General features: G+C 48.7%; 1 protein-coding gene across 23 annotated transcripts in view; it reads right to left on the bottom strand.

Annotated features, from left to right (window-relative positions):
* DYSF (dysferlin) overlaps positions 1 to 19,787 on the bottom strand; it is a 201,104-nt gene extending 181,317 nt beyond the window's left edge. For 7 of the 23 annotated variants that reach the window (XM_074332149.1, XM_019718884.2, XM_019718872.2 and 4 more), the window contains exon 1: positions 19,243 to 19,462. In XM_074332149.1, coding sequence (XP_074188250.1) covers positions 19,243 to 19,330 — 88 coding nt within the window. In that variant the 5' untranslated portion in view covers positions 19,331 to 19,462. Of the gene's footprint in view, positions 1 to 9,668; positions 10,060 to 19,242 lie in introns of those variants that run through there. The other 16 variants (XM_019718858.2, XM_074332147.1, XM_074332150.1 and 13 more) reach the window with 9 other exon arrangements.
* Positions 19,788 to 24,033: the final 4,246 nt, after the last annotated feature.

Genomic DNA, 24,033 nt, shown 5'->3' with positions numbered 1-24,033 from the left:
CAATGAAATATTATTCAGCCTTAAAAAGGAAGGCAATTCTGACACATGCTACCACTTGGATGAACATTGAAAACACCATGCTAAATGAAATAAGCCAGACACAAAAGGACAAATATTATATGATTCCACTTATATGAGGTACCCAGAGTAGTCAGATTCATAAGTAGAGACAGACAGTAGATTAGAGGTTACCTGGGGCTGGGGGGAGGGAGGATGGGGAGTTATTATTTAATGGGTATGGAGTTTCAGTTTGGGATAATAAAAAAGTCCTGGAGATGGATAGTGGTGATGATTGTACAGCAATGTGAATGTGTTTAATGCCATTGAATTGTACACTTTAAAATGAGGCGGCCGGATGGCGCAGTTGGTTAGAGCACGAGCTCTGAACAACAGGGTTGCCAATTCACATCCGAGGGATGGTGGGCTGCACCCCCTGCAACTAAGATTGAAAATGGCAACTGGACTTGGAGCTGAGCTGCGCCTCCACAACTAGATTGAAGGACAATGACTTGGAGCTGATGGGCCCGGGAGAAACACACTGTTTCCCAGTATTCCCCAATTTTAAAAAAGAATGGTTAAAATGGTAAATTATGTTATGTATATTTTACCACAATAAAAATAAATTTTAAGGCATGAAGAAGTGAAACAGCTCAACACTAAGAGTGAGTTGCTGTCGCTAATATGTGAGGGACACTGACTTCCATGGAGAAGAATGATGGTAATAAAGATGTACAGCTATTTTTTGATACCTATTATGTGCCTGGTACTATGCTGGGGGCAGGATTAATTAAAGGGGCTGCGGAGGCCACTGCCACGCTGCTCTCATATCTAAGTTGAGAAAGAAGCAGTCCTTGCTTCTGGGAGCTGAACATATAGGAGAATGACCTGGTATCTCCACTGGTGGCCCCATGAACAAGCCCCATGCACATTCACATCCGTGCCCGGTACCCCTCCACATTGATCTGAGCCAGCCCCATGGCTCGAAGGAGGACCAGCAGTTTCTGCTTTCCTGCAGTCCAGCCAGTCTGCTGGAGGGATTGTGCCAGAGGCCGCATGGAGGGGGAAAGTCCTGAGGCTACATGGAGAGAAAGAGAGGTTCAGGAGTCCTGCACCCCATTGGGATGGTGTGGGAGTAAAGACAAGGACAGTCACAGGCTATCATAAAAGTCCAGCAAGACCTCAGGGAGATATTTGTACAATCATGTTCATAACAGCTTTATTCACAGTAGCTAAAACGTGTAAGCAACCTAAATGTCTATCGACAGATAAACAGATAAGCAAAATGGGGGTGTACATACAGTGGAATGTTATTCAGCTTTAAAAAGGAAGGAAATTCTGACACATGTTACAAGATGGATGACCTTGAGGACATTATGCTAAGTGAAATAAGCCCATTACCAGGAGCTTGGGGAGGAGGGAATACAGAGATATTATTTAATGGGTATAGAGTTTCAGTTGAGGAAGATGCAAGAGTTCTGGAAATGGATGGTGGTGATGGTCACACAATAATATGAATGTGCTTAATACCACTTATACACTTAAAAGTGGTTAAAATTGTAACTTTTATGTTATGTATATCTTAACACTTAAAAAAAAAGAAAAAGTCCAGGTGGGAGATGTGAGGACACAGGCTGTGAGGCTAGGGTCTCTTCCAGTGTCTGGGTGGGGAAGGGCATAGTGGGAATAGTAAAGGATGTCTGGAGTTCTGACAGGGGTACATGGGTGGCTGGAGGTGCCATTTACCTAGAGAGGAAGCAGGGAGGAGAGGAGATAGAGTGTCTGGACTTCCACAGAGAGACAGACTATTTCTGCCCAAGGTGACAGGACTTACTGTCAGAAGCCTTACAGAGCCTTCAGATTCCACAGGTAGCCTTGACACCTTCTCATTTATTCCTCAAATATCTATTGAGGACTTGCTCTGTACTGGCACTCTCTTGACACCTCATCAGAATAGCCATGAGGAGGAGATCTAAGGTGGCAGAATAGATAAACACCATGCCTGCTTCCTTCCATGAACACATTAAAATTACAATTAAATTACTAAACAATCAATTTAGAGAACCATCTGAAGTCTGGCTGAACAGAAGTTTTATAACTAAGGATATAAAGAAGGCACGTCAAGACTGGTAGGCGGGTGGAGATACAAACCAGGCTGATCCCAAACTTCCACGTGGCAGTTGAAAATAGGGAGGGATACCTCAGCTGTGGAGGTTCCCCCTGGAGGAGTGAAGGACCCCAGACCCACTTCAGGCTCCCCAACTGGAGTACTAGTGTGGGGAAGAGGAGCCCCCACAACATTTGGCGTGAAAAACAGTGGGGATTCCAACAATCTGGGTGGGACGGAAGGCTGCGGGAAACCCAGACGGCTTCTTAAACAGCCCACGTACTGACTCACTCACTCGCACACACTCACCTTGGCCTCTAGTGAAGGGACAGTGACTTGGGGGCAGGCTGAGGTCTGTGGCTTGGAGGCCAGGGCTGGAGGACAATTGCCATTTTCCTGTGTGGGGTCCTTCTCCCATGCAGCTGGGCAGGCAGCTGCCATCTTTAATATGTTGAGCCTGGCCCCTACGCTTCCAGCCAAATCTGAATCTGATTGGTCGGGTGAGCTCAGGGCCTCTGCCCTGCTGACTCACTGGGACCCTGCCCCACTCAACTTGCCCAAGGCCAGAGGCACTTTCTCTGTGAGCAGCCAGGCCCGCCAGGTGGGCGACAACTGGCCTCAGTGAGCTCTGAGACTTTTCCTGAGTAGCTTCAGTCTCAGCACTGGCACTAAACCAGAATCTACATTAACCTGGTGAACACAATTCTTCCTACTCTAGTGACTCCCTGAGACTCTGCCTCACCCAACTCACATATCACATGAGGCTTTATCAGTGACTGAACTTTAAGGGAGCTGGCAGGTGACAACACATCTTGGTGTGTCCTGGTTTTTTGTGGAGCTACTCCAGGCCCAGTACTGGTGGCAGCTGTCCTGGATTCGCAGCATGGCCTCTCCCACATGCCTCCAGGTTTAGCAAAAGCAGAAAAAGAAAAAAAAAGCGGATCACTTTGTAGCTCCTGTCAAATAGTCCTCAGCTGGTCACAGGCAGTGCCCTGGAGCCCCTCCCAAGAGGCGCCAGAACCAACATACTTAGAGGTTGGCTTCAGACCACAGCAGAGCACTGCCCAATTAGCCCTACAAGTGGCATACACAAAAAGTAGTCTCAACAGGCACCAAAGCATGCTGGGCAAATCCCACTCACTGGGGCAAGCTCCCACACAGCAGCCCATAAGCTGTGGACATGGCCAACCCCCACAGCCAATCAGCCTGAGGGTCAATACCACCCATTCATGTGCCAATAGCAATCAACGCTCAACTATAACAGGAGGGCACATAAAACCCACAAAAGGGACATTCCTGGAGCAGGTGACCAGGGAGACTGTGCCAGGGCCCCACAGGGCACATACTACATAAGGCTACCTGGCCAAGACTGGGATATATAGCAGATCTACCTCATACATAGAAACACAGGGAGGCAGCCAAAATGAGGAAACAAAGAAATACATCCCAAATAAAAGAACAGGAGAAAACTCCAGAAAAAGAACTAAATAAAATGGAGGCAAGCAACCTACCAGAGGCAGAGTTCAAAACAATGGTTATGAGGATGCTCAAGGTACAGCATAGGGAATGTAGTCAATAATACTGTGATAGCATGGTACAGTATCAGATGGTTGCTGGACTTATGGTGATCACTTCTTTAGGTACTTAAATGTTAAACAATTATGGTGTACCCCTGAAACTCATATAACATTGTATGTTAGCTATATTTTTAATAAAAATATCAAAAAACAAACAACAACAAAAAAACAATACCCATCAGACAGAGAAAGTGATAGAAATTCAGCAGAGAACCAAAAGGTAGCGGCAATTGAAAGAAGAAAAGGTAGCCCTGGCTTCTGCCAAAAGAAGGTTTGCTTTACATCTTGGCATAGATACTCTGAACAAAAAGAGTAGGCAGCTTCTGATCACTCTGATACTTGCCGTTCCACCCATGCGCTGACATAAACCTGGGCACCTCAAGAACTAAGGAGCTGTCGCTGCCTGCCGTCCCCAGCAGAAGCCCTGTTCTTCTCACCTCCAGGAACTCCACCCTGGTCTCTATTTTTCTAAATCCTAAATAAAACCAGACTTTCCAGGAAACAAGCCAGAAATGGTGGTTGTGGGTGGATATACTGGGGGTGGTGCAAAGTACTCTGAGAGGGGTAATCTTTAAACTCAAAAGGCCAATTAGAACTGGGGAAGAGATTGGAACATCTATGACAAAATTTTAATTTTCTTAATATATAAAGAGCACTTGCAACTAATTAAGAAAAAAACAAACACTTTGGTCCCCTCAAAATGGGCAAATTAAAAAGCAATTCAGTAAGAAATATATACAAATGTAACTTTGAAATATCACAAATGCTATTTGAACCTAAGAAATTTTAAAATATTTGCATGATAAAGCTTTGTGTTAGCAGGATTATAAAAAGCAGCAAAGTCTTAAATATATTGATACTCTGACATAGCAATGCCACTTCTGGTATTTACCAAAATGAAATAATTAAATATCTGGGCAAAGATTTTAACACTGGGGTATTTCTCATAGTGACAGTATAATTTAAGCATTGACTATAAATATAAAAAGTTTGGTATAACCTAAATATCCACCAATAGAGAGCTGAATAAATAAATTATTGTACATCCATATATTAAAATATTATACAGACATTTTAAAAGATGAGTAGAATAATATTTACTGACATGCCTCTAGTTTATTGCTGAGTGAAAATGTAAATCAGCGAACATTTGAAAAAAGTTATCTGGAATGAGATTATCTCTAGAGAGAAAAGCAAGGGGTCTGGGGACTTCTGGTAGAGGGGTGGGACCAATAAAGCTCTATTTCTTAAACAATTTTTTTATCGGCGAATATAGGGGGAAAATGTGTTTTTCCAGGACCCATCAGCTCCAAGTCAAGTCGTTTTCAATCTAATTGTGGAGGGTGCAGCTCACTGGCCCATGTGGGAATCAAACCGGCAACATTGATGTTATGAGCCCTGTGCTCTAACCAACTGAGCCAATCAGCCGCCCTAAAGCTCTATTCCTTGACCTGGGTGATATATATGGGTATTTCTTTCATAATCTACTCATTAAAGCAGAGTTTCTCAAACTTGGTACTATTAACATTAAGGCTGGATATTTCGTTGTTGTAGGTATGATGGGGGTGGGGGCTGTCCTGTGCACTGTAGGATGTTTAGCAGCATCCCTGGTCTCTACCTACTAACTGTTTCCCCGAAAATAACACCTAACTGGAAAACAAGCCCTAGCATGATTTTCCAGGATGACATCCCCTGAACATAAGCCCTAATGCGTCTTTTGGAGCAAACCTTAATATAAGACCTGGTCTTATTTTCAGGGAAACACGGTACATGACAGTAACATACACACACACACACACACACACACACACACACACACACACACACACTCCAGTGATGACAACCCAAAATGTCTCCAGACCATGCCAAATGTCCCCTAAGGAACAAAATAACCCCCAGTTGAGAATCCCTGCTTTAAAGCATACATTTGTATTTCATGTACTTTACTTGGGTATTAAATTTCACAACTAAAATTGTTTTTTTCAAAAAGGGGGGAAACATCTTGAAGGACGTATGTCAAATTGTTAACAAATTAATTCAAAGTGCCAGGATTTGGGACCACTCATTATTTTTGTTTCATGCCTTTCTGTAATATACCCTTTTTTACATTGAATACATATTACTCCTTTGTTCACAAAAAGAAAACAGAAGGCTTTTGCCAATGCTTTAAAGTCACTTCTAATGTTTAGAAAGCAAGATTCGGAGAATTCAGTGCTCCCTGAAGCCCATCTTCTCTACACAGGTGAATCAAGTCTGCCCCTCAGGAGTGTCTCCACCTTCAGACGGTTCTAGATCTTCCAGGCTCCTGCCCAATGTCTAGAGACGCCCCCAGGAGATAGAAGGGAGGGGAGGAGGAAAAAGAGTGGTGGGATTGGCTGGAGAAACATGGGGAGGGATGAGGGAGAGGGAAGCGACAGTAGTGACTCAGTTTTCCGGCTGGTAAGCCTGGAAGTAGGGTTTCCAGGTGGGAATTCCCGCCCGTTCTCAGGAATTTTTTTCACTTTCCCATTCCCGAATCCCAAGATATAAACTGTTTTCTGCTCTCCACGATGAATCGTTTCCGCCAAGTGACGGCCAATACTACCAACCACCTGAGTTCAAGGAGCCGATTTTCCCGATTTCCCGACCAACTTTTCTCAGGATTCAGGAATGGAAAAGTGAAAAAAAATCCCAAGAACGGTGGGAATTCCCACCCAGAAACCCTAGCGACAAATAGGAAAAATGTCTAAGAGCTACATTGTGAGTAGTACATTTATTTCCCATTGTGGGTATTACTGGGTTCAAGGAGCCAATTTTCCTGATTTCCCAACCAACTTTTCTCGGGATTTGGGAACGGGAAAGCGAAAAAAATTCCTGAGAATGGGCGGGAATTCCCACCTGGAAACCCTACCTGGGAGAAGCAGATAGAAATTCACCAAGTGGGGACACAGGAGATCCAAACTTCAAGGAAATCAGGTGTTTGAGCTCCAAGGGAATAGGGATCTTGTTTTGTTCTTGGATGCACCTGAAATAGCCCTGGCACACAGTAGGTGCTTAATGAATATGTGTTCAATGAACTAAATGCAAGAATGGAGGAACATAAACAATCACATTACAGGGCAGAAAACGAGCAGGGCAGTAAAAAGGTACAGGTTACTAAATCCTGTAGGAAATGAAGCTGCTCATTCACAGAGATGGTAATAAGTCAAAACTACCTACCAAGGCCCACGTACTCATGGCAGTTTTTAGTTAACTAATTAATTAGTTAATTCAAGAACAAAGACATGATAAGAATTCATTAATTGCCTCTACCCTGAAATCCTGAGACAGGGAAACGAAAAAAGTACTCTCAGAATCTGGTCTTCCAGAGCTCATAGTCTATTTTGGGAGTCAGGTCCTGAAATTACATCCGAGGCTGGAATGTTAGGGGAACAACTGCAAGGAAAAGTGGGGCCAGCCAGGCCCATGCACTTGGGGCAGCATGGGGGAGCCAGGCACACAGTGCAGGCTGGCTTCTCTGCAAGCAGGCCACAGTCCCATCTATGCCATAAGGGGCTTGGGCTCAGGGGTTCTCAACCCTGACCATGCATCAAACATATTTGGAGACTGTTTAGAAACACCTATATCTGGGCCCTTCCTCCAAAGATTTAGCTTCAAGAGAGGAGGGGACAGAGAGGCTAGCAGTGGATTTTTTTTTTTTTTTTAAAGGATTCTGATGTGCTGCCAGGGTTAAATAGCCCAGCCTAGACAATCTGTAAATTCTGGGTCCAATTCTAACAGCCTTCCTCCCTTAGCATCAGCTCAGCCCCAAACTCCAGCATGAATATATCCTGTTGGGGGGCAGGGGAGGTGTCACATTAATTTAATCTGTCACCACATCTCAAATCAATTTCTCTGTGTGTATGTTTCCAAAATGGAACCACCATAGGTGTTCAGTGCTGATTCTCAGGTTACTTAGACCTGCTGCATCAGAACCTCTATGGATGGGACCCAGGAATCTGTCTTTGAAGCACACTCTCCAGAGGATTCTCAGGCACAGGAAAGCGTGAGGATCACTGCCCCACACTACATGACAGCTATATGCTCAGCCAGAAAGGGCACAAACACTGCAGAGCACCTATCTGCCTACAGTCCCAGGCATCCTGATGGATAGGACAGGCCGCTGCTCTCAAGCGGTCACACTGTCCTAGGTATGGAAGTGAGTATTGAGCACAGGCCAACGGAGCTGAGTGAGCTAGCAGACCTAACAAGGTGCTGTGCATCCAAAGAGGAGAGACTAACCAGAGTGAGGGAATCCTGAGTGCCTCCCTGGAGAACGTGGCATCGCAGCCGGCCTTTGAAAGGCAAATAGACGTTGACGAGCTGGAAATACTACATTCTATTATGTTTCAGTTTTGCTCAGGGCTTGTCAGTGCATAGATCGTAAGGCTTCATAAAGGATGGGGAATGCAAAGATTGGAGGAGGACAGCAGCAGCACACAGGATACCTGGGCCGTGGCAAAGGTCAAGAGGGGCTTCAATAGGTTATCGATTGAGTCACCTACTTGACTCAAGCGCACTGCCCATTCCAAGCGCTGGTAGTTCCCTGCCACGACCACGGACCTGGGCACCTGGTTTAACTTCTCCAGGTTTCCATTTCCTTAGCTTCAGAATGAGGAGAATAGTAGCTACCAGACGACTGTTACAGAACCAGGGAAACAGGGCTGTGCATAGACCCGAAAGAGTTCCAAAGCATCCAAGAGACCAAGGCTAATGTAGGCCCCTAGGTTCAGTGTCCTTAGGAAACTTCTTTTCCAGCCAGTGGTGGCCTCACAATTTCTGTACAGGAATTGATTAGGCAGAGCCTGATGGACAGGGGAGAGCTAGGGACCTTGTCCTGAAGTTGCATTTCATATTGGGCACCCAGGAATGTCACCAATTAATGACAAATAGCAAAGTTTTCTAAAATGTCTCAGCTCACACTTCTCAAAAAAGGAATAAAATGTAAATTATCCCATAACAAAGAAACAAAGCTTCACATAGTTCTCACTTTGCCAAACTGTGTCTTTCATCTATGGTTATTAGTCCTTTGGGGTGCTTGAAGAATAGATGGAGATCATGGGTCAGAGCTAAAGATTCCCCTTGTTCCTCTGCATTTGGCCGTCTTTTGCGATACACATATGTTTTAATTCCACAAAACCATAGGATATGCCTCCCGGTAAGAGGAAAACTCTCCCTCCTCTCCTTATTTATCTTTCTTTGCAGAACTGGGGTCCTGACTCACAGCCATTGTTCCTTCTCTTAATTTTGACAGATCCTTCCTCTTCCCTTTCCCCTCCTAAAACGCCGCCTCCAGTGGAAATGACTGCAAAGTGGGAGCTTTGATGCCTCCTAAGAAGGGGCTTGTGAGTCCTTTGTTGCCCCAAATACAGAAAGAGACCAGACCCTCTCTTGTCTAAGTACCACACGTAGACACTTAGGCTCTTTGAATTTGAAAAGACATTCTTGACACTCCTCAGAATTCCTTGTATCAAGGCCACATCTGGCTTGTTCTGTTCCTTTTCCTCCCAGCTGAGATCTGGTGGATTCCATATGGCCAGTGTTCAATAAAGATGAGCGAATGAATGAATGAAATAAAAACTTAACTTCCAAAGCATACCGTCTACACGCCCAGTTTTCAGGTGATCCAGATTCTATTCTGCGCCCATCTCCCAAGCCTCCCTGAATCCCCACTGCCCAGTAAGACCGATACCCTCTGGCTATTGGTCTTAGACAAGTGGTTAACTGTTGACATATTATGACACGTTCCGTTTTCCAAAATTTCAGAGCACTATGGCATTTATTACGCTCTGTTTCACCCTCCTCGCTCCCTCTGAAGAAGACAGGGCTGAGATCTCTGTCCCTGCTGAGAGGGGAAGAAAAGTGTGGTTGGACTAGAGTTAGTATTGGAGCGGCGCCGCAGACCAGGCGGTGCGCGCGGAGAGGCGAGTGGCGCGGACGAGCGGGCGCGGTGGCCACGGGGCTCTCACCTCGGAAAGTCAGGCTGGCGACAGGGTCGCTGCGCTGGTCCTTCTTCACACTGGGGAGGTTGCTGGCACTCACCAGCAGACAGTATAGCATGATTCGGGCGCCCAGGGCGCGCAGAGGCGCGCGGGCAGGACCAGGGCGAGAACGAGATTGCGAGCACCGAGCCCAAACACCCACCAAGCTCCGCGGCAGCCGTGCCAAAGGGGAGCTGTCGTCTTCGCTGAGCCTCCGCAAAGTCCCAACGCCTGGGAGGGGCCTCAGGGAGGATACCGGACACTCGCCGGGTGGACCCTCCCCACGGCCTGGGGGCGGGGCAGGGGTCAGACGCGCGCCGCCAGGAGCGCTGGTCTCCCCTCCGTGGGGCCCGCCCGTTCCCGGAATGACAGCGCCGCTGACGCGGGACGCAAAGCTCTGCCAGGCATCGGGGACACTGCGCCCGCCGGCCCTGCTCGCGGGAGCCCCCAGCGTCGCAGACTCCCCTCCGGGCCAGGGCTCCCGTCCATCTCTATGCAATTTCCTCGCTGCCGCGCGTCCGCGGGGCTCCTCCCAGCTGCTCCCAGCCCAGCCGGCAGGCCGAGGACGCTTGGCTAGTGCAGGCGAAGGAGAAATGAGCGAAAGCGGCAGGAGGGGGTGACCGAACTTCAGGGACAAAAATGTGTCCGCGGGGAACCTAGCTGGAGCGAGCGCTGAAGGAGTGTGCGAAACGACGGAGTGCGAGCTGCGCCCAGAGCCCCTGGCTTCCGCGCCGCCCGCCTGCCCCCGCCAACCCCATTCCCACGCGGGGAGCCCAGGCCACCCGTCCGGCGTGCTGGGAGCCCCGCCCCCAGACAGATGCCGAGGCTTGAGCCATCGCGAATCCTCCTCGGCGCCTTCTCCAGAGCAATCTGGAGTCGCTCATCTCCTGAGGCAGAGGTCTTTGTCCAAATTACATTGCGTTCCTGAAGCACAAGAGTCCACGCGCTGCCCATTTGGTCCCTGGCCACAGCCCCCACAGCAATCTCTAGGCTCTTTCTCCCCCACCGTGGGGGAATATTGATTATAGCGTGAGCCTTGAGCGGTGACAGCCCTCAGCACACTTTCTAGTGTAATGTCTGGTTCCTTCCAGCTGATAAACTTCCTGACCACGGCCCCTGGATTCTCACCTCTATACCCGGACACTCCAGCACCTCGCACTGGTCAGGGCCTTCTTCCCACCTCCCAAGTCCTCACTCACCTCCTGACTCAGCCTAAATTCAGTGGCTAATCATCATTCTGCGGCACAAAATCGCTATGCCCTTTCCCATCTCTTATTTTGAGGATCCAGCATTTCCCTGTGGCAAAAACATAACCTGGAGAAATCCACCTCCGCCGACTGCACCCCTGCACCCTAACCACTAAAGGTGTTGGCGAGTAACACAGCTAACCTGTCCCATGTCACTTGATATTCATGACCCCTGACTCAGGTGGCCCCTCACTGCTGTCCAGCAATCACACTATATTTCTAGACTCATCAGTCTGCCTCTCTCCTAAATGACTATTTCAAACTTTTCTCTCCCCAGACTTGTAACACCCCATCGCCATCCTCACTCTGTTCGCTTCCTGTATTCAGAATAGAGAACTTCCTCAGGCTCCCAGCCTTCCGGCCCCCATCAGCCTCTGTGCCCAAATCTTTCCCCTTCCTTCCCTCCTATTATTACGAATGAATCATCCATACTCCTAGCTAAGCTCAGCTGGCACTGGGCAACTAGATCCTGGCCCCTCTCACTCACTCAATGACAAGTCCAAGGCTGTCCTCACCCCAACCTTAAAGGCTGTGCCTCATCTGATTGGCTTGGTCCCTCTTTCTCCTGACTCTACCACTCTCCCTGGCTGACCCCATCCACCCTCATAATGAGGTGGACACCTTTGGTCCTTTATTCACACTGGAGCCAGGCCATTGTGAAATAAATATGATCAGGTCAACCCCCTGCTGAAAACCCCTCAAAGGCCTCCCACGCTCTTGGGATAAAGCCCAGATTCCTTACCTCAACCCACAGGGACCACTCAGCCCCTCATTCTCTGAGTTCTAGCTCCAGTGGCTTCCGTTTCTGGAACATGCTGAGCTCCCTTTCTCCCTCCCAAGCCTCCCAACTCTGCTGCCCCTCTGCCTGCAGCTGCCTCTCTTTCTCTCTCTCTCTCTCTCTCTCTCTCTCTCTCTCTCTCCATTTTATTAAAGTATAGTTGGCATACGTTATAGTAGTTTCAAGTGTACAACATAGTGATTCACCATTTACATACCTTATGATGTGATCACCATAAGTCTAGTAACCATCGGTCACCGTGCAACTTCCCCTCTCTTTACAGGGCCACCCCCATTCATCCTTCAGGCCTCAGCTTAAACATCATTTCCCCAGAAGCCATCTCTGACCTCCTGTAGGTTGGGTCCCCCCAGCAAACAGCCACGCAGCAGCTTTTTTCCTTCTTAGTTAGCATCATCCCGACTGTAAGGAATAACTATTAGTACAATTACTTGTTTGATGTCTAGCTAGACTGTAGAGTCGGTCAATGAGGAGACAGACCAAGGCCAGCTCACTTAGCCAAGCATTTCAGTGCAGAGTAAGAGGCCCCCTGGGGTTGGTGTAATGGACATTGTAATTGGCTCCTCGGTGTCCCTTCCACCCCAAGATAAGGCTAAGCCAGTGCTTCTCAAGGAGGATAGTACTGCCCCCTAGGGGGAGTTTTGAATATGATGATTTGGGATTTTTTTTTTCAGGGTCACGATTCCTGGCTTTTCTCCTTTCCCCCAACCACATCACAACTTACCCGCTACTCCTGCTCTAATGTGTCAATCAGCGCCGGAAATCTGAGGGGAGCATAGCTAACATTCCCAGAGGAATATTCCAAGGTACTTTTACAAACACTTGGCTTGTGTCCAAGGAACGGACTGCACACACCTGTTCTGTAAGCCAGAAATGCAGCCTCTGGTGGCCTGGTTCCTGGACACTTCCTGAGACCTCTTTCCCATCCCAACCTCCAATTTCCCGCCCTGGCTTCTGTTCACTGCCCAGGACTCCTCCCTGATTAGATAGCTGACTGTTCCCTTGGGAACATCATAGTGGGGCCTAGTTCTCAAGGGACTTCCTCCCTGGGAGACTTGTATCAGGAATGCAGCTCTCACGAAGAGTGTGGCTGAGACTTCCACTTGATCCTGTCTTATATGTTCTCTTCTTCTTCCGTAAAAATTTTCCATAGAGTTTTACCTGGGCTCATGGCCACCCAAATAGAAAGACTATATTTCCCAGCCTCCCTTGCAGCTACACATGGCCATGAAACCAAGTGATGACCAATAGGATGTGAGCAAAAAGGTTGTATGTAACTGCCTGCTTGTGTCCTAAAGGGAACGGCCATGCCTGCCCTTGCTACAATATAGGTGGTAATGGTGAGCCAAAGGGACCCCTGCGGACAGCAAGGCAACAAGACAGAAGGACCTGGGGCCCTGGGCAGCTTTGTGAGTCCGAATTTTACCAGCCAGGACTGCCAACACATCAACTATTATGTGAGTGAGTGACTATTATGTTTGCACCACTATTAGTTACAACTGCCTAAGAAACAGCCAAGTCTGTATCCCACCTAAAGCCACAGGTAAGGGCAGCTCCCCAGCACCCTGGACTACTCCAGTCCTGCTGTGAAGGTAACAAAGCTGGCTTAAGAGCCATTGTTGGGTAGTAAGGGGGTGAGGGGTCCTATTTTGAAGCTGAGTTTGCATAGCAAGTCCAGTTTTTACTTAAGATGTCATGTGAACTTCAATGACATTTCAAGGCTGATAGAGGTAAGAGGGGAGGGAGCTGAAGCTCGCCCCCATCACCCCATCACCCCTTGGATGTATTCACCCATAGGTGCTGACTGACAATCCCAAGTGAGAGAAGACTGGTTGCTTGTTTTTCAGAGAGCCTAGGACCAAGGTCTCCAAGATTCAATGAAACACTGTGTATCAGATGCTGTCCCTGGTGCTCCCCGAGGACACATCCAGCTTACACATCTGTTGTCTTTGACCAACAATATCGTACCTTAATTAAACATTAGGAGATTTCCCATACAAATCTGGATTCTAGCTTCTCTTGAAAGAGCAGAGAAGTTGGCACATGGGCCCAAATTGTCTGCCTACCACAGATCATCTGGCAGCTGTGGACAGGGTGTACCCTCTCGGGTCACCCCACTTGCCCCATCACCCAATAAGCATGCGCTTTTCCCACTGGCATCCTAGTAATGCCAACTGCCAGGCTCCCATAGGCATGTGAGTTTGTGACCCCTATCTTCCTGTCACCTATTTGGGGTCCTCCCTGACAGCTGAGGGAAAAGTGCTTCTAACAGGGCCCCTTCCTGCTGTTGGAGGTGGGCCAGCGGGCCTGCTCTGGCTCAGGGCTCCGTTTTTCCCCAATGCCTGACATGAGGTGTCCAAGAAGAAAACACACCTTGTCTTTCTGCTCAATACCATCACGCGGAGGTGGACACTCTGCATGTGAGTTTACAGGATTCCTTTGGGTCACATTTGCCAAAGTCCAAAACCATCAAGGAGTATGGACGGTCCAATGCATCCTCCTGCCCTCTCCCCTCACATTCATTGAAGAATACGTGTTGTACGTATATCCCAATACAAGCAGCCAGGAGTGAAAGGCACCCACACGTCCACTGAGGGCCTAGAGTGCACAGGAAGTAGTAATTCTGGCTACAGCCATGATTATGTGGATGCCCAGGAAGAACCATCCCCAGTGGGAACAATCAGGTGGTCCGAGGCTTCTATCCCAGTCCACCCTTTCTAGCTGTGTGACCTGAGGCATGGGACTTGACTTGTCAGAGTCTGTTTCCCGTTCTGGGAAATCAAAAGAATGATACTTTCATAGAGGTGTTGGGAGGATTAAACCCTAAAGTAGCACCTCCAGCGCAGTGCCTGGCGCACAGGTGTACAATAGATGCTGGAGCTCTTCCTGCTAACATTTCATTCTGGTGAACCAATCTGGAAAGAGACTAGCATGCAGGTAACGGAGAAAGAGACTGAGTTTGGCCTAGGGAGAGAGACCGAGAAGGGTTGTAGGCTCGGGGAGTCTCGGAAGGGATATTTGATTCAAGAAAGACCTAGCACCATGGTGAGGACCACAGCCAGCCATCGGCAGGTGGACAAATGCCTTTGGTTCAGACGGGGCTGCTCCCGGAGGAAACAGGACCAGGGTCTCTGGGGGCACACTCACTACTCAGCCCTTTCTGCCCTCTGCCCTTTCTGGCAGGATAGCAGATGGACAAACAGAGCTGATGTTAGGACTGACCAGGCAAAAAAGATAGTGAAAGTCTTCTTCGATATTTGCAGTAACTCCTTAGTATCTACGTACAATACATGTTAGCTATAATAATAATTATATTAAATATATGGATAATAATAGTCATAATAGTTAACATGTACAGAGTGCCAGTCACTATTCAAAGTGTTTTTATATGGATTTTACATATAAACTCTTCAGAACCATCCTCAGAAGCAGGTGTTATTATTATCAACACTTCACAAGTAAGGAAACTGAGACACAGAGAGGTTAAGTAACTGACCTAAAGACACACAGTTAGAATGTGGCAGAGCTGGGAATTCAAATCCAAGATCCCAGGCAGTCTGGGTCCAGACCCAATACTCTCAGCTACCATCCTTCTTTCCCTCTTGTTTGATGTTCTTGTCCCACTGGAATGTGACCCAGGCTGCCAACCATCTGCACTGAGCCCCTCCACCCAACTCTATACTGGACTGGCTAAGCTGGGGGTCCAAGGTTACAATGCCCTCTTCCTGGGGGCCCCAGGATACTGCCATACCCACTGTAGGCTGCCCACCTCGATGCTCCATAGCCCATGATCCTGGCCTCAGCTTATCAGACCCTGAGCAGCCACCAGAGACCCACCAGAGACCTGTGGGACGGCCTGGCATGGCGGTACTGCCTAGAGGGAGCATCTTGGGCTAACTGGTGACTGACCGGTCCCATGACATCCACAGAGGATGACGCAATAGAGCAAAGACCCCTCTGAGATCAGAAAGCATCCTCCAGATGAGTAAAAATGAGGCTGTCTGTGCCTGGGGGAGAAAGGGAGTGCGTGGCAGTGGGAACAGTGTGTGAGATCTGACAGGATGTGAGGGGGCAATGTGCAGACTGAGACCGAGCTCTGGATGTGAGCCAGACCTGGGTTCAAATCCTGCCCCCTACCCCCCGCCTTTTACTCCCTGTCTCTTGTAGATCAGAGCTAAAACTGGAGGGAGATGGTACAGTGGGTGAAGACAGGGCTCTGGAGCCAGATTGAGTGGACTTGCATCCCAACTCCACTACTTACCAGTGTATAACTTCTTTGTGCCAGAGTTTTCTCACCTGTAAAATGGGGGTGTTGATAGTTGCTACCACATATGGTTGCTAGAAGAATTAAGCATCTACATATAAATTAAATTAACTGGAACATGATAGAGTTAAATGAGTTCTATTTAGAACAGTGCCTAAGACCTAGTAAGCCTAGTATCCATTAACTATGTCTCTCTCATAGGATTGTTGTGGGGATTTAAAGAAACAGTATCTGAAAATGGTACTTTGTGCTTAAGGAATGCCCATTCTCTCTCGTTGCAGTGAATACACATTTTCAAAATCAGAATCCTCCATTTTTTGGTTACTTGTCTTATGCTGCACTCCCTCCAACCTTGCACTGCCCCCCACTTTGACTCAGCCCCATGCTGGTTACTCCAAGCGCAGCCCTCCCCTGTGCTGGCTCAGGCCCCGGGTGCCTGGGTGTGGGCAGTACAGTACAGGCATTCCTTCTAAAACACTTTCTTATTCATGAGCCATGGATGCTGAGAACAACACAGGGACTGGTGGTGGGGGTGGGGTGGGGGTGCTGCGGCTGCTGTGTGACCTTGGCAGGACCCTGCACTTTGCTGAGCCTATTTGCTCATTTGTAAAGGGGGATGATATTCCTGCCATTTGACCTCACAAAGCTGTAGGGAGTAGAAAATGGATTGATGCACTCCTGGAGGAGCCCAGAGGTGTCACTGTAGGATATTATAATCAGGTCGCCAAAGGAGGGGCTCTATGGGCCCCAACTCTAAAGGGACTGGGAAGGCCAGACCCGGGCCAGCCGATGAGGAAGGCTTCTACTGAGTAGAATATTCCTGAGACCAGAGTCTTCTGTGTAATCATTCACCAATCTGGCCCTGGCTGGAAGAAGGGTTAGCAGGCCCGAATGCCTCAGGGAGACCAAATTTGGACATGGGCTAAGAGCTAAGCCAGTGCAGGAGCTGGAATGTGGTCAGGGCTGGGGGAGGGAGGCACTACATTCCCCGTGACTGCCTGGCAGTGACGGTGATGACTGTGAGTGGGGGTTCTAGCCAGCCCCCCTCCACAAGCTGGGGGCGCTCATGGTCAGCACAGAGAGCTTCTTTTCTCCCCTGGGAAGGGGGAGCCCACCCAGAGGAGCCAGGCAACAGGCAAAGCGCAGGATTGCAGATGTCAGGCAGAAGGAGGGGGTAGCACTTAGTCAGGGACGGGGACGTGAAAGGAGGATGGGGAAGACTGTTCCACAGACAGTCCTTGGGACTGAAATAGTGACAAGAGAAGAACCACATTCAGTATTGCTGAATACTTCCTGTGGGCAAAGTACTTCTGGGATTAGAAAGTGTTTCCTCATTCATTATTCATTCTTTCCTTTCTCCTGCTAGGGTTCCAAGCCTGGCCTGAGTAGGGGAACCATGAAGTACGAGGTGTGCACGCGCGTGTGTGTGTTTTTGTGTGTGTGTTATGGTGGGGGTGGGGTGGGAGGTGGGGGATGTGGTGAGGAAAGGTAGAGGAAAATCTGGTTTAGGCTGAGTGGACACCAGAGGAAACAAGACCCCTAAGGACAGAGGCAGGGGCTCTAAGGTGGCGCCTCTCAGGGTTCATTTGTACACTGGACAGCTCCAGAGGGTGCTGTTCACAAAGCCTGCTCAGCCCTTGGGCTGGGTGATGGTAATGGCGGAAGGGTCTGAAGCAAGAGGAAGCTGCTTAATGCAGAGAGCACCTGTCTTCCTTACACAGCATGAGCATATCCTCTCTCCCCTCAGCCACAAGGATATTTTCAGTGCAAATGGAGTCCAGGGCCCTCAGCCAAGCCGCTAGCCTGAGCTGTGCAGGTGAACTACTGGCCAGGCCTGTCCAGAGTTGAAGAAACAGGAAGTGTGGAGGGCCCCCTTCATGCCCTTATACTCCCCCTGGAAACACGCTGATTGAGCTTGTTTCCGGAGGCAACTGTGGGAAACTGGTGGAAAACAGGTCAAAGTAGAATGTTAGGAAAAAACACAGTTGGAGTGTCACCTCCCAGTCTCCTTTTGTCCCTCCTCTTGGTCTAGGCTGCTTTCCTGGCCACAGGCCAGTGGCCCATTTACCAATTCCTCCTCGAGGAGCCCCCAGATCTCACACCCAGGAGTGTGTGCGTGTGTGTGTGCCTGTCATAACACACCTGCGTGTGCTGTTGTGGACACACACCTCCAGCCTCTGAGTGTGTACTCCTTGGAACATCACAGGTGCCACACCTACTCCCAGGTGTCCACGTATCTGGGAGCATATGTGCACGCAGGCATCTGGGAGTGGACAGATGCACTGGAAGGGCAGTTCTGCTGAATGGCTACTGATCGGCTGATACTACAATTTCTGGGGGCCTGGGCTGACAGGAAAGGAGGCTGAGAGGAATTCCCTGGGTGGGTGGGGAGGCAGCTCCCACACGCTCGCTCCTGGCCCTTTTAGCCCAGTACGACTCCACACCCAAAGACCCAGCTGTGTAGCCCCAGCTCTGGCTTGGCCCTGAGGGGGGTTGAGGGGAAGTAGACAGGACTCAGCCCTCACCTCCCGAAGGAAAAATCTAGTCATAACCATGTAAAGATCATCCTGTGGGAGGTCTCAGTGTGATAGTGGAGAAGGCTCCCCTGCTCCAGGAAACCCCAATCTGATGATGGAGATACCACCCCCAGAAACCACCCCCACACGCTCCAGTCTCGGGGTAGGGGAGAAAGTCCCTAGAGGTTGGTGCTGGTGACAGCTCTTTCCAGCTGCTAAATTTCCCCCATTCTATGCCCAAAGCCAGGGTAGGATTTCTGGACGATGGGCGGTGCCTCTGCCCCCAGAGGCTTTCTGCCTGCCAGCCCAGCCTTTGACAGAGAGCGAAGGCCCAGCAGAGCAGCCAGGCCCAGGCCCAGAGGGAGGAGAGTTAGGTTATAAATAGGGCTGAGACCCAGCCTTCCGGGGAGAGGAGGGGAGCCTGGCAGCGCAAAGCTTTGCAGCCCACAGCGTGGAAAGACCTCTGTTAAGAGATCCAGCACAGTGAGAAGAGAGATGCTGGTCCCGCCTTCCAGGCTCACTTTTGCCCCAACTCAGGCTCAGCAGCCGGCCCCGAGAAGCGCCGCTCAGCCACCTCTCCCTTTTTGCCTGTTTCCCTCTGAGTCGCCCCTCCCCCAAAATGTGTGTCTTTGCAACCCTCAAAGTCAGCCCGGTCGGGGCATGGCGTCCTGTGTCTCACGTCCCGGCACTCTCTCGGGTGGAGAGCCGCAGGTCCCCCTAGCCGGCCCCACCCTCCTACCTGCAAACACCGCGGAGCAGTAGGCATCGCTGATGTCGGTGTCCGGGGTGCGGACGTTCTCCGCATACAGGATGAAGACCCTCAGCATGATTGGTGAGAGGAAGGCCCCGCGCGCCCAGGGCGCGGAGAGGGCTAGGGAAGGTCGCGGGATCGCCGAGGCGCACGCAGCTCGTGGGTCCCCTCACTGGAGAGGGCTGGCGGCGGGAGGCCGGTTGGGATCGCTGGCTCCCGGCCCAAAGCTCCTGTTCTTAACGAGGAATAGGACGGTCCCGGGCGACTCCAAGGGGCTCCCCTCGGTCCCCTCCCCCGCTGCGCTTACTCAGCTGGTCAGCACACTCTCCGAGAACAGGGGTTTCTAATCATCTTCTATCCCCGCCGCCCTACCCGGGCTTGTTGAGTTGTAACTCAATGCTCCGGCCGCAGACTCTCCCAATGACACGGCATTTTGCACCCGACGGTGGAACAGAGGGCTGGGCGGCGGCCCTAAAGGCCGGTTGCTGGACTAGGGCTCCGGGCGCCCGCACAGTCCGATTTCGCTCCGGGACAGGACAGAGGCTCAGCCCCTCCCCTGACCTTCCACCTCTGGCCGTGCGCAGAGCCAAGCCCGTGGCCTCCTCCCGCCGCGGGGACTCGAGCACTGTCCCGCAGAGCCAGCTGGTCCGCCCTGGTTAGGACGCGAGATCCCCCAGACAAGCTGGAGAGTAGGCGCTCGGCAGGCGCTTTGACGAAGAGAAAAGCCCCAGGCTGAGGAATTTCATTGACAAGATGTGCCGGCTGCCTTAGAAACTTTGCCCCCTCTTTTCTGGTTGTAAAAGCAACGCATGCCACTTTTAACACAAAAAGCATAAAAGAAAGAAATCTCTGAATCTAAAAGAAATAGTATTAACATTTGGATATTTACAATCTACCGTAGCCAGACCTAGCCAATCAGCTGTAATGCGTCTTTCAGAGCAAAAATTAAATTTGGAGCAAAAAATAAGACACGGTCTTATTTTACTATAAGACTGGGTCTATATAATATAATATAATATAATATAATATAATATAATATAATATAATATAATATAATTAATATAATAATATTATATTATAATATAATATAATATAATATAATATAATATAATATAATATAATATACAATGTAATACTGGGTCTTATATTAATTTTTGCTTCAAAAGACGCATTAGAGCTGATTGTCCGTCTAGGTCTTATTTTCGGGGAAATACGGTAGGCTTTTTCCTGTAAATATATGCATGTAAATTACACTATTTATTATACTTCTGAGATCAGTGTACATGAGGTTTTTGTCCTGCTTTTTCCTGTAACATTTTATTCCATCATTAATAATTCTTCATAGACATTTTTTTTCAATAGCTACATAATTTTCCACTACATGAATGTACTAGATTCACAAAGCTTTGTCCTTTTGTTACACATTTAGGCTCTTCCCAGATCCTCACTATTATAATAGTGAGAAATAATTTTTTACATAAAAACTGGGATATAAATCCATCTCGAGTTCCCCTCTGCTAGTTTTTCACATTGGATTCCTAGACTTGAAATTTTAAGGTCGAAGGACACGGCTTTTTTTAGGTCGCAGCACCTATTGCTATGCTGCCTTCTGGGAGCTGTGTCCATCTGCGCTCCCGGCAGTCGGGTGACTCACCTACTAAACAGGGCCACTTGGATGGGTGTGCAGCTGTCAGCAAACCCCCCCCCCCAGCAGCACATGGGCCGCACATGCACCCAGGGTAGGAGGGATCAGCTGCTGACAGAAGGCTTGTTTGGCCCCAGAAGGAGGTACTGGGGGGGGGCAAAGGTCTGTAATTTTGAAATCAGGATAGCAAACATTTCCTGTGGTCATTTAGGGTCCTGCTGCAATCTGTCCCTCCTCTTTTCTTTGCCTCTAGCACACTGTATGATGGGGAAAAGAGAGGGTTAAATTCAATCATTAATTTGAGAGGTATATACCGAGTCCTACAATATGCCAAGCACCATCCTGGGGAATGGGGACACAATGGTGAACAGAAGTGACATGGTCCCCATTATGGGCTGAATTGTGTCCCCTTAAAATCCAGATGTTGAAGCCCTAACCCCCAGTTAGGAATGTGACTGTATTCGGAGATAAGGTCTTTAAAGAGGTGATTAAGTTCAATCAAGACTGTTAGAGTGGGTTCTAACCCAGTCTGACAGGCGTTTTTATAAGGAAATTTGCATCAACCATGTAAATTCAGCACCTATGAATAAACAGTTGTTATATTTAAAATCAAGCTTCCCTCAGCTTGTGGACACCGAGTGATTGCTTATATAATTAAGTAATGTGCTGTGTATACACAGAAAATAACATTTTAAATGCTTAAACAAAAAGGGAAAACAAAATTTGGACACTCAAATAGATGCCAGGGAGGTGGTCACACAGAAGAAAGCCCATGTGAGGACACAGTGAGCGCGGCCATCTACAGGCCAAGCAGAGAGGCCTCAGAAGAAACCAAACCTGCTGACCGACAACTGGATCTTGCATTTCTAGCCTCCAGAACTATGAGAAAATAAATTTCTGTTGTGCAAGTCACTCAGTGTGTGGTATTTTCTGGCAGTTTGAGAAAACTAGTATAGTCCCTGATTTCAAGAAATTTCCTCTTCGGTGGAGGAAATTGACACTTATGAAATAATCAAGCCAACCACAGACCATTACAAATCTGTATGTGAAATAAAGGTCAGGAAGTGGGGGGGTGTGAGCGCAGATAGCAGGGACCCAGGGACCGTGACCGCTATTTTGGATGAGATCTGAAGGCCAAGTAGGTGCTCACTGGGCAAGACTGAGGTTGGCACAGAGGAAAACCATGTTCTAGAGACGAGGAAGGGAATGCTCTGGGTCACGGCCCAGAGAAGACTGAGGGGAAAGAACGTTGTGGCCGGAGTGCAGACTGGGAGGGTGGAGGGCTGGCGGAGGGGAGGCTGGAGAGACTCACACAGGGCCCGCGCGCGGGAAGCTGCCTGAAGCCTAAGTCTAGAGGAACAAGACCTCATTTAATTTTCAAAAGCTCCCTCTGCTGCTTTTTGGAGAATGAATGCAAGGAGCCACAATGGAGAAGAGACCGGTTAGAAACGACAACAGAGGGTCAGGGGATGACATGATAGTGACTCGGCCCATGGGTGGTGACCATGGGGATGGACAGAGTAAAGCAGGAGGAAGTAGGCGGGGCATTCTGCAGAGCAGGTGGAGTAGATCCAGCTTTTTACTGCTGCACTTGGTCATTGTGTGTTGCTGGAGAAAAAAAACCTTCAACTTGGATGAAGTGATTGATTGATTGATTGATTGATTGATTGATTCATTCATTCATTCATTCATTCATTTAACCAAGATTGATAGGATGCCTTGTATGTGGCAGGACTTTGTCACATTCAAGTTTAGAGAAGGGTACCAAGTAGGGAGTAAAGTTTAATTTCATTGGGAAGGGCAAGGCCCTGTTGATCTAGGGAAAGCCCAAATTATGGTCTATTTTTAAAGAAGTACAGTTTGGCTCTATTCAGATGCATAAAGTAACCTGAACCTGCTTTAAGGCAGAGCTAAAATTGGATCTAAGAAGCACCTAGCTGCTTGCAAATATGGTGTGACTAAAGTGGTTTGAAAAGAATCAGTTTTCTTTATAGGTTCAACATCCCTCTCACAACTTCCCTACATCATGTATTCACAGAGCAGGTTCTTTTCAAACTTTCCCTGCACAGAGCCTAAATGTGTACAGACATGAGCCCTAGTGAGAATGCACCCCAACTTTCTCAATATGCAGGACGTGTTTGGGATGTCTCTTCTCCATTAAAAAGAACCATGCTCTCTGAGACCACCCCCTGGCAACAGGGAAAGACACCTGATTCATGCTGAACCAATCTGATGACCTCACCTGAGAATTTGGAATTGGGACTGAGAGATGCTAGCCTGTGTGTGTGGCTGAAGCTGAGATGAATAAAATTGGTGGCCCACAAGGAGCCCTCCATCCATGGGAACGTGGACAAATTTCTGCAGTCAGAGGAAACAGGATCAGAAGCAGGGGGTGAGCTGGAAGGAACAGAGAGAGCAAGGTCGTTCCTGGAGCCCATTCCTTGTGAGTCTCTCTCTGCCCATGAATTCTGAGAGATGGCCTTGGAGGTGGTTGTCATTTTGGGCTCCCAGCTTTTGATCTCTCCTTCTTAAAACACTCACTATTCCTCATGTATAGTCTTTGGGAACAGATGTGCCTGCTTCTCTCTCTCTGGAAGCTTCAGAGATCAGGGGCCCCCTCTACGCATCACTTTTCAGCGTGGCCCAGGCTCAGCCAGTTGGGCATTGTCTTCTGGAATTTGAAGTAAGTCCTTAAGGAGCTTCAGAAAGTCAGACGTGGCAGCTGCAGTGCCAGGCAATGACTAGCTTTTTCCTGCTGTAGGATGGAGAATTGTAGCTGTGGCTCCTGCTGCTCTGAGTCCTGTCCATTTCCCACCGATGCCGCCAGCTTCCCTCCATTCTGAGCCCCCACAGCTTTCCTGTAATCCTCTTGCTTCCAATGCCAAGGCTCAGTCACTCTTGATAACAGCCAAGAATCACAGCGTCTTTGTAGTGAATCCCTCCACATTTTGCTTAGGGTAACTTGAAGCAGCGTTCTGTTTTTTGCTATAAAAGAACCTCAGCTCTGACATTCAAGTGTATTAAGCATCACTAGTGTCTTATATTTCTGCCTACCTTCTCTCCTTTGGAATTATGGCTGGGATCAGACCAGAAAAAAAGAGAGTGGAGAATATGAGGAGTTGGGCTTTGATGTA

The sequence above is a fragment of the Rhinolophus sinicus genome, linkage group LG05 (genome assembly GCF_036562045.2).
Source record: "Rhinolophus sinicus isolate RSC01 linkage group LG05, ASM3656204v1, whole genome shotgun sequence".
Taxonomy (NCBI): Eukaryota; Metazoa; Chordata; class Mammalia; order Chiroptera; family Rhinolophidae; genus Rhinolophus; species Rhinolophus sinicus.
The sequence above is the reverse complement of the archived record's forward strand: the minus strand, read 5'-3'. Positions and strand labels throughout refer to the sequence as shown.